The sequence below is a fragment of the Limulus polyphemus genome, unplaced genomic scaffold (genome assembly GCF_000517525.1).
Source record: "Limulus polyphemus unplaced genomic scaffold, Limulus_polyphemus-2.1.2 Scaffold501, whole genome shotgun sequence".
Lineage (NCBI taxonomy): Eukaryota > Metazoa > Arthropoda > Merostomata > Xiphosura > Limulidae > Limulus > Limulus polyphemus.
This window is the reverse complement of record NW_013666111.1, coordinates 269,216-280,565: the sequence shown is the minus strand read 5'-3', so window position 1 is coordinate 280,565 and position 11,350 is coordinate 269,216. Positions and strand designations below refer to the sequence as shown.

The following is an 11,350-nucleotide window of genomic DNA, read 5'->3' as shown; positions in this document are numbered from 1 at the left end:
ATGATAGAAGGAAATAATAAATGTATTATAAACACAACTATAATCATAAAAAAAAATAGAATTTTGCTATCTCACAAGACCAATTAAGCAGAAACTGGTAATTTTATGAAGTATTGGGGCAATAGTTGTACAAAGAGAATATTTTAAACGACAGCTATGGATACTTCATTCATTTTCTAAAGAAGAAAAAAAAATGTAGGCAAAATTAAACAGGTACCGAATTATTTCTTATGTGTTTGAAATTACTGGTCCCAGGATTTTATAACTTATGAGACTGAAATAGTTTTGAAATCTGTAACGTTTAATGTATTTGAATTATGTTTTAATTTGTAATAAAAAGTACTCGTTATCAAGAATTTTGTCGAATACTTCCTCCCTCCAACTTTTATCTGATCATATCTGTCTCTGTTCAACTTGGGCTTCATCTTAAACAATTTCACACATAAAAATAATATTCGATGGAAGTAAAAATGTTTATTCTTTTATATTCTAAACATTGGGCCAAAAGCACATACCATTATGGAGAATGGCAAAATATTTAAAACCTACCTTTAAGCTGATCCTTTTTGATCATCTGCCATTGTACTCTAAAAATTCATTCATTTCTGAGGTGTAGGATACCTTCAGCTTTAAAAGACGTTTTGCAGTTGGTAGGCTGTTCAGCAATACTTCATTTAAAAGAAGCCTCACATATTGATTTCAGTTTAACATAAACAATAAAAATGACAAGGCAATCCTGTATCTAGCTCTCAAGTATTAGAATTACCTTCATCCCCAGCCCATCCAATATATTTCTTGCAGGATTTGCCTGAATTGTGTGCATGGCCAATTTAACAAAAGAAATGGTGGAAATTTACCAAATGGCAGCCAGTTCTCATCCTCAAACAAGTGATGGCATCAATCAGTTAGAGGGCAATTTTGTAACTGAACTTAAAATTTAACAAACAAGCATTTAATTTTTACAATAACTTGCACCTGTTGAAAAGAGCAGTGTAGGCAGGACCTGAAATGACAGAATATAGTGGCTCCAATGTTCATATTAAGCTTCCCAAGACCACTGGACCCAGCAACTGTGTATCATGTGTAACATATCAGTGTGGAAGAATTATGACATCTATGTTTCCATCCTGAAATGTGATATGTGTTTGCTTGCAACATTTGTGGGTTCAAGAACCTTCACTTCACATAAGACGAAACAACACACATATATACATAAAAACATGCTGAATGTTTTTTTTGCAATGAAACTCACCATTTTATTAGAAACATAAGCTCCCCACTTGAATCTGTGGCTCCAATAATTTTGTCTGGTTCTAAACCTCTGTCAAATCCTTTGAGTTTGTTGTCATTCTTTAAAACAAAAGCAAAGTCAAAATGCTTAATAAAAATGATTAAAATTAAATTAAATGCAAAGACAATTTTAAAATCTTATCTCACTTTTACTGATTTTTAAAGTAATGATTAGACAACAAATGAAAATCAAAAGTAACTCTTTTTATAAAACAAAACAAAAACTCATGAAATAGAACATTAAGCATTAACGTGACTATAGAAAGAACATTTTGTGTGCCTATAAAAATCCATGTAGTGAGACCAAGCCAGATTAATGAATTTAATTTTCAGTATTAATATTTTTTATTCTTTTCACATTAATACAATTATAATTGATTAATATTTATTAGCCATATCACATTTAGATCCATGCTCATTTATTTCTTCTGATTAATTAACTGAAGGAATTGTGTATTATGTGAACAGCAAAGGTTAATCATGTGTTAAAAAGACTCGTAAGAATACAGTGTGATGGAAAAAAATCTGTTCACAACAGTGTGAAAGGTCTCTATTTAATGTAATTAGGGCATTTTTAATCAATATTATCACACACATGTTAGTAAAATTATAAATACTTCTACATATGCTTCAGATAGAATTACATAACTCAAACTGCATCATCTTACCAAGAATATAATGTAATGATTCAAAACTGGAAAATACTTATGTGAAAAACAGTTGAGACCAACAGTTTAATACATCTTATAACAAACAATAAGGTGAAACATAAACATAAAAGAGTATGATGGTAATAAACCTCAGAAGTGGGAAACACAAGTATCCACATATATATCTATACATTAGTCAGAGGAAAGAGACCCTAATCCACATATGTTACTCACTTGAAGTTTTAATCTAATTTTTTTTATTTTACTTTTAAGTATATTTTAATATTATTGTGTACTTAAATGCCTGTTTATTTATTTAAAATTATTATGTTTATTTTATAATAGCTAAAAGCTGTAATTATAATTCACTATTATATTTAGGCTGATGAGCTCCCAGAGTGTAACTAGAACCATTTTCAAATTATGTATTTCTGCTTAACCTATGGTGACAATCTTTTTGATATCTAATCTTTACACTTGAGTTAGGGTTTTACATTTCTATGAATTATTCAGTATGGACATTTCCTCATTTTGACACAGGAATAATTATTTAGGTTCTTCTTGATGCTCCTTGTGCCATGTTTGAAGATGATGACTCAGTTTATTTGGCTTCAAACTTTCTGAAGAGAGCACTGAGTGATGTAGTAGACACAGTGGCCTCTCTTCATTGCTGTGCAGCACACTTTCAAGGCCTCATAATTTTGTTGTTGTTGTTTTTTGCCTGTAATTTTAACATTCTTACTGCTTATATTTGGTAGGTTTTTCAATTTTTTCACAAGTATGCATACATGGTTGTCATTTCTTATTACTATCTTACATAATATTATTACTCATTTAAGATTAAACTAGGTCAAATGCACATATTCGTGTAAATGATGTCATTATCACCAGATTAGGCCTATAAGATCAATCAATAGCACCTCTAGTGAATAATACAGATGTTACTGTGACAGCATAACTAAGGGTGTATTTCAACTGGTCCATTAAGTTTTTTTGCTACATATGATCATTTTTTCACTGATCTCGAGACCCGACCAAAGTCTGCCATGATCTCAAATTTTAAAACTACTGATCCATAGTTTCATTCCTTGTAATTACTTGTTGAAAACATAATGGCCTACCCTTGTTAATAAGACAAAACTATAAAATTACCATGTCTCTCTTTATAATCTTCATTTTGATGATTTGTGGTAATTTCCTCTATGAAAAAACTGTTTCTCAGTATTTAAAGCTGACAAATAAATATTCAAGTTCAACAATCTTGTTGCAAAGGGTATTACACATTGTATAGCAGAGACGGCTGGTATGGGTATTAAAAACTTTAATTAAAATAAACATTATAATCTCAAACCAAGGAGTAATTTTCCAGAATCATTCTTCAGTTTTGACTCTGGATGGGGTATGACTGACAAAATATTTGCTGAAACGCTAATATTTAAAGAGTTGAACCTTAAAAAAAAGGTTATTTAGGTAATTGTTTTTTAAAAAAGGAACCTTAGGAATAATTTATGACCGAGTATGATATTTTGTATAATAAGCATTGGTGAAATATATAATAATAATAAAATTACTTAGTATTTGCATGGCTTATAATAGTTCTATACTGGTATTTTGTAGGTTCTTAGCATCTCTAGCTAATATGTACTATATATGCACATTGGCTAAAGAAACAGCAGAGGCCAACAAAGTATCTGAGGCTTGATAGCAGACCTCAAGCTGTGGGCAGAAAAATTGGTGTATGTACTCGATATTTAAATATCATAAATAATCCATATTTTTGGATGTGTAATACACTGAGTACACAGCTGATCTCTAACAATGGTTTTCATTATATGAATAAGAACGAATTCAAACAAAAAATGTTTTTTTGTTCATTATACCAAATTTTTTAAAATATTGTATCTGTAAAAAATAATCTTCAATAAATTTCCCAATAAAGAAATGTTACTGTACAGTAAACTGTAAATAGAACTTTACAATTTAATCAATTTTAGGCTTTTGGAAATCAAAAAATTGTCATTGCATCATCTAAAGATCAGTTACGTACTTTTCAACATCTAAAGAAAGAGTGATTTTCTGAGTATTTAAACTAATAACTTAAAATGTGTATTAAAATGAAACAATATGAAAAGAGCATATAAACTTATGCAAAGTCAAAACCCATGCTATAAACACATTCTTACTTCAGGTTTCTTTTTTTTCTTTTGGGTCGAATTGTTCGAACCATCTTCACTGATCTTCCTCTTTTTTTTCTCATCATTTTTTTCACCGTCTTTACTTTTGTATGATTTCTCAAACTCAGCTATAAGATCCGGGCAGTCAAGATTTTCTTTCGGTTCCCACGTGTTCTCAGAACTACATTAAAATGTTAAGAAGTAGAAGTTTCATTCCACAACAAACTGATTAACACTTTTGTTGAAAAAAACCTTAACTAGGGTGATCTGCAACATTCTTTAAATCAGTGTTCCAGGTTAGACGTGTATTCAAGTAAGTATACATTTTTATATAAAAATGTATTAGGAATAAAAACTGTGTGTACCAACTATGCACAGTAATCATCAGTATGTATCTCATTCACATACTTCCCTAGTTTAGAAGAAACGAACAAACAAACAAACCTGTATCAGTACTCAAACATTATGAATACAAAAATATAAAGGGCCTCTAAGCATACTAACGTGGACTATCGGCTTGGATAACCAAAATTGATCACTCCTCAGTCCACACAAATATTATGGTGAAATGAAACAAAACAACTGGTATTGTATAAATTACCAAGGACAACAATAAAAGTTTGGGGCAGTGTCTTATAAGCCACCGATGACTACCACAAAAACAAATGTAAGTTTTTCAGGTGCCTTGAATATCTAAATTTTGGGTGAAGAACAATAAAAAACATACAGCAACAAATCCTGCTATTCATAGTGGGTTTCAGATGTACAAGTCTGGGTTTCACATAAACTTGGTGAATGCTTTAATACGAGTGTGTTGCTCAACTATGAAAAGTAGTGGGGCAGAATGGCATATGCTTGTTTTGGCTTTAGTGCACTTTTAACAGTTAAGGAACCATGAATGTCTTATTGTGCTGTAACAAACTGGCTAATTCTGTACTGGCTGCATTAGAGGAATTTTAGAGTAAATAACAATACCTCTTTCAGTAGTTAAAATGTACTGTGCCATATTGCACACCAAGTTTAGCAGTAGTTTGAATCAAACAGCATTGTAATTCTACCTTAACCATCCGATTTTGTATTTCAGTATTTTTACCATTTTTAAATGCTTAACCCAGTCTTAATTTAGAATGCAGTCGTTCTTCTGTGGTAAATATAATCAAGTAAAGTATACTATATTATAGTTATTGTTACTTTCATTAACAGTACTGGTTATATACTATTTAGTATAATGAATGTCATTACTTTTTCTTTTGATTTATTGTTTATTGTTATTGTACTTTTACTATCAAGATATTTTGCTATATTTGGTTAACATACATATTTAGGACCAACTTAAATCTCCTAAGCCGGCTGAACCTTGTGAACTACTATTAGGATTATGGTAAAAAATATTGTTAACAGAGAGAGTACCCAAATGATGAAACAATGCATTCTTATTATAAGTAGAAATGTAAAAAAAGTATACTTAATTAATCATACTGATTACTAGGTTGATTTTAGTTTTGTTCTTACTACATAGCTTACTCTGACTGTAAGTTAATATTAATTCTCTTAAAAACGTCTAGCCCCATGTTGTTCATAATTCTAGTTTTTTTATAAAGAATACAGTCTCACATTACATTTTGTTCATATTCATTTGGCACAATATTCAAATAAATTTGTTCCTATGCCTATGCACTCTGTAGCAGAAAACAACACTGATGAAAAATATTGTATATTGAAAGCATAAATAACAAACAGCTTTATTCTGCTATATTTACTGTATTTTGTTTATACTGTAGTTGTAGAATAAATAATGTAAAAGAATCAGATCACAAAGCTATGAGAATTTTCAAAATCAAGAAAATATCATCGTAACATGTTATCACTCACTTGATATCTCTATGATACGTGTCACACTGGGCATGACATTTTTAAAACTAAGCATTATCCACTCATACATTATATATACAAGTCTTCCCCTTATTTTATGAAGACATATTTTAGTCTACTGTCAAGAGACTACTGTGTCAGCTTCTTAAGCAAATTTGGGTAATTCCTCATTCATTATTCTAAGTTAATTTTTTTTTCTAGCCATGCTTAACTGGTTCTATATGTCATATCTAATATAGTTTGTCCTTGAATGCAATTGTTAATGAAATTATAAAATAGATATTTATGAAAAACTCTTTGTTGCTATTTTTACTGACAACATTTAAAATTAACACATTCTAAAGAACTGAAAAGAAATTAAGATATTCAAATTAAAGTCAAATTACTGACAACATTTAAAATTAACAATGCCTAAACCTTTGGATCTGATGAGATTTTTAACTGCTGGCCATAATCCAACAGCCCAGTGTCAAAAATATTCTAAAGAACTGAAAAGAAATTAAGATATTCAAATTAAAGTCTGGTGAACTTTTTTTATTAACTACACCACACTTAAATCTAGTAAGAAGTATATAAGGAATAAATATATTTTAATTGTGACATAGATGCATGTTAATGTGAAAATTATCCAACTGATATACATCAGAACTGAATAAATAAATGTATATGAAATAGCCACAAATACATCATTCTTTTTAAAGAAGACAAGCTAAATTTTTGTGCTCTCTGATGTGTGGGAATGAACAGTACACATTAAGTGTGGTGTATTATGAAACAAAAATTAAAAAACAAACTTACATTACAAACAGTATATGGAACAAATTGTCACAAGTCTTGATATTGCAAAAACTAGTTTTGACACATTTGTGTGTCTTCTTCAGTTACACTTTGTTCTTTAAAGACAACATAAGACTGAAGAGGACATGTATCAAAACTAGTTTCTCCAATATCAAGACTTCTGGTAATTTGTTCCATTTTTTTCACTAACTGCTACACACGATATAGTGTTCTTTTCTTACTGCATATAACTTCAGAAGTAAATTTAAATGAACACTTACTCTGGATACCCTTTCCATTTCAGATAATATTCAATATGCCCATTAGTCACTTTCTTGTCGATAATTTTTTCAACAATATACTCTTCAACTTCCGGACTACTTTCTTTCTGCTTCTTTTTTCCCATTGTAGGCTGAAAAAGAAAACATTTAGCAAACATTGCATGATGGATTAACATTAATAATAACTTTCTATTCTTAAATGATTGTTTTATAGTTACAATAAAATAGGGACGAGAAGAAGGAACCATTTGGTTATCCTTTCACAACCACATTTGACAAATGTACCCTTTACTTTTCAGGAAATCATCAATTCCCCTTTAAAATTACTGTGAAGCGTTGGACTTCTCTAGTACCAATGGAAACTTATTCAACAAGACAATCAATCTGTTATTAAAATAAAAGTATCTTAACTGGAGCCTAATCTGTCTTTTCAAATCTTAAACTCGTATCTTCAGAATACAGCACAAAGAATTCAGAGGCCTTTAACATACTTATTCCAAAAATAACCTTGAAAGCTTCAATAAGATCACCTCTTACCATTCTTTCCTCAAGTAAAATTAAGTTGAGATTCATGTAAGATAACCATTCCATCCTCTGAATAATCCTGGTAGCCTTTCTTTAAACCCTTTCCAATTAGTCAATATCCTTCCTTAGAGAAGGAGAACAAACTGTATACAAGTGAGACCTAATTAGTGGTTTGTATAGGGAGAGAATTAACCCTTTTGATTTGTAATCAGTAGATTTATATATAAATCCTAGAATTATGTTAGCTTTGCTACTATCAGTAGAACACTGCCTCGATGGTTTGGGTAAATTCATCCATCACTATGCCAACATTCTTCTCTTCAGTCATGCTTTTGAATGATTTCCTATCTATATAAAACATGGAAACCAAATTATGATAACCCAAAGGCAAGGGTGGAATTTGGAGTCAAAATGTGTGTGTGGGGGAGAGGTTTGACTTAATTATTGTGAATGTTGTGGACATATTATATCTCACAGAAAAAAAGTGGTGGTGGTGGTTTTAGGGACAACTGCTCCTTCTTCAAATTCATTACCTTGTATCTACTACAATAAAGTCATTTACAAAACATTTGTCTAACTTATCAATACACAAAAGTCATTCTAGAGTACTTCCAAATACAAATACAATTGATAAATTCTACACATCATCTAATTAGAATGGAGCTGGTCTTTTGAGAGAATGAGAACATCAGTACATTGTGTTAATTTTGCCAAGATTGTATTCCTTACAATATTTCAGATTTTATTTTGTTGAATTTAAAGGCAGATTTCATTGGAATGCACTATTCATCGATGGTGTGAAACAAATAATCTGGGAAATTACTAAGCTTTGTAATACAAACACTTGCTGAAGCAACACAATTGCTATACCTTCATCAAATGGAACTTTTTCTGCAATTTTAAGCTTGTAAGACATTCACTTGAAAGCAGACAGGTCAAGCATGGACATTTGCCTTGGCATTGCTGTCAATCAAGAGGATTATGCATCCACAGAAAATCAAAGCTTAAGAGTTTCATCATATAGTAACAGAAATATTTGGTTAAAAAGCCAGAATAAAATTCTGTCACAACTGGATATGTAAGTATCAATCTATCACTCCAGTTTTTGCTGGTTTTATAACTATTGTAATAGTTTATGCTGTATACAGGGTTGTAGCTAGGATGATTTGAGTGGTGGGTGGTAAAAAACAGTCTAGCCAAAAGATGCACTTGCCTGTGGTTGTTGCCAGCATACCCCCACCCCTCCTCAGACAGGCAAATAAAAAGGTTATTATTTTAATGTTTATAATTTTAATGACTTTTGAAAATTCCTTCAGAAAGTCTGATAAAACACTCCACACAAGCAGTCACTAGACAAACACATGTTTAAGGTGAATGACTAGTCTAAAAAATTAAAAGTGGAGACAAATTTTATTCTAGGCCGAGATATATTTTTCTGATTGATCTATCTTTAACAGAAGGTAATTGATATAAATTAGTCACAAGATCAAAAAGTTTTTATGCAAAAAACACATTGATATATTTTTATATCTGTAAAATTTTGAAAATATTTTTACACATCACATAAACTTTTACTGGAAAGAAAATAGGTTTTATATGGTATCCACTGTGGATATTGTCTGATATGCCATGTTATGTACAAGTGAATTAGTGTGGAACAGGTCATTTGTTCAGTTTTGCATGCAAGTTTTTTCCTGTAGAATTTTCTTGAAATGTATTTTAGAGCAAAAGTTATTTGCTTCATGACTTTTCAAGAAAAGTGTTTGTTTCTAACAAGCTAATTGTGAAGTAAATTGTACTGTGACATTGACAAAGAAATTTTTTAGGCTTTTGGTGAACTTAGTGTTGGGTGGGCAGAAAGAGCACTAGATGGCCCAGTCCACTGCAGCTACAGCCCCGGTTGTATAATAATGACACTATAAACTATATGTTGCAAGGAAAAATTTAATTTACTATTGTTTAGATTGTACAATATAGCTGTGTTGGTGGTAAACATTATTTTATATTGTATGGAAATTTGCCTTTAAGTTTGAAAATGGCAACCAATGGTCAGCCTTAAAACATAACATTTGTTATACTGTGTATTTGTAATTGTACTGGTGTCTTATTAACATGTTGTAGCAACTATGTTCATATATATTCAGTGTTTTCTTTTACCATTTGACAGAACAGCAATGTTAAAAAGTCATTTAGCCTATGAGATGATGCTGACTTAATACTTTCCTAAACTATTTAGCTACACATTGAGGCAAAAATATTAGTTTCATTTGAACAACATTTTATCATTATTTTTCAACACTAAATGAAACCAATGCATACACTAAGACTGACCAAGGCAGCTGGCTTATTTTTTTCACCCATCTCTGTCATGCTGTATTTTCACTGTTGAGATGAGGATTTGAGCCTAGATTTTTAAAAATGTAAATAATTAAAATTTTTTCTTTATATAACATTAGTGATAAAAAAGCAAGGAAGCTTAAACCAGTCTTCATTCAATAGTTCATTTACTAAAAAATATTTGTAAGTTTTCAGAAATCTTGCATAATTCTTCATGCAATTTCATCTCATTCCCAATCAGAATGTTTTCCATGTACACAAAGACTTCCATATAACAATGATTAAAGCAAGCTACCAATATAATAAATCAGAACTAAAAATATATACCAGTACATTGCTAGTAGATATGAATGATTGTGCTATTAAATTTAGCAACATTTCTCAATATTTTTAATATGTCATGTAAATACCTGTCTCAAAATTGTACATTAAATCATTTCTGATATACATTTAATTATATTTTGAGAGAAAACAGATGTTGAACTAGGTAAACGTTAGCAAACAACTGGAAAGATGGAGAGGTGACACAAAGATGAATAATGAGTTCTGTTTTGACAATTTTACTTTTAAACCACTCTATGGTATTCAGGTACACTGGAAAAGTACAGCAGAGAATAATTTCAAGCATGAACAACAAGATTTATATTCTAATTCACTTTTAAATCAGAAAAATGGTTCAAGTGCAAAAATCCAAGAACCAAAAAATAAACATGTAACAAACTTTTTAAAATAATATATACAGGGAAGAAACAACCAAATTAAACCAGTTTGTACAAGTATGTGTGTCACCTCTTGAGATAGGCTTGTGAAGAATATGATTTTACCAAAGTGACTGGAACAGCTCTCTATCCACACATACATATAAAAAAGTTGTTAAAACCACTGATACCTTGCTTCAGAGATGCTTGCTTTATTTTAACAGGCCCTCCAGTGGCACAGCGATATGTCTGCGGACTTACAACGCTAGAAACCGGGTTTCGATACCCGTGGTGGGCAGAGCACAGATAGCCCTTGTGTAGCTTTGTGCATGATTAAAAACAAACAAACAAACAATTATTTTAACAGTATGAGGTTAGCATGTGTATATCTTGCTTTACAAATTTTTTGACATTCTTTGAAAACGTTACTGCTTATGTAGATGAGGGTAAAGGTATAGATTTGGTGTATCTGGATTTTCAGAAAGCATTTGACACGGTACCACATAAAAGGTTTGTAAAAAATTATCTCTATAGGTGTGGGGGATAAGTTAGCTAAATGGATGGAAGAAAGCAGAAGGTTGTTATAAATGGAGTTCAGTTAAACTGGATTAATGTTACATGTGGGGTACCTCAGGGCTCAGTCTTAGGGCCTTTGCTCTTTTTTGATTTACATCAATGACATAGATGAAGGAATGGTCAATAAATTACTTAAATTTGCTGATGATAGTAAGGTATTGGGTGTTGCT

General features: G+C 30.8%; 1 protein-coding gene across 6 annotated transcripts in view; it reads right to left on the bottom strand.

Annotated features, from left to right (window-relative positions):
• The window catches only part of LOC106458688 (chromobox protein homolog 1-like), a 23,977-nt gene that overhangs the window by 6,653 nt on the left and 5,974 nt on the right, over positions 1-11,350 (bottom strand). For 2 of the 6 annotated variants that reach the window (XM_022384955.1, XM_022384956.1), the window contains exons 2-5: positions 9,889-9,973; positions 7,045-7,175; positions 4,124-4,295; positions 1,253-1,350 (exon numbers count right to left, since the gene is read on the bottom strand). In XM_022384955.1, the coding sequence (XP_022240663.1) occupies positions 1,253-1,350; positions 4,124-4,295; positions 7,045-7,175; positions 9,889-9,939 (452 nt within the window). In that variant the 5' untranslated portion in view covers positions 9,940-9,973. The remainder of the gene's footprint in view (positions 1-1,252; positions 1,351-4,123; positions 4,296-7,044; positions 7,176-9,888; positions 9,974-11,350) is intronic. The other 4 variants (XM_013918221.2, XM_013918222.2, XM_013918223.2 and 1 more) reach the window with 2 other exon arrangements.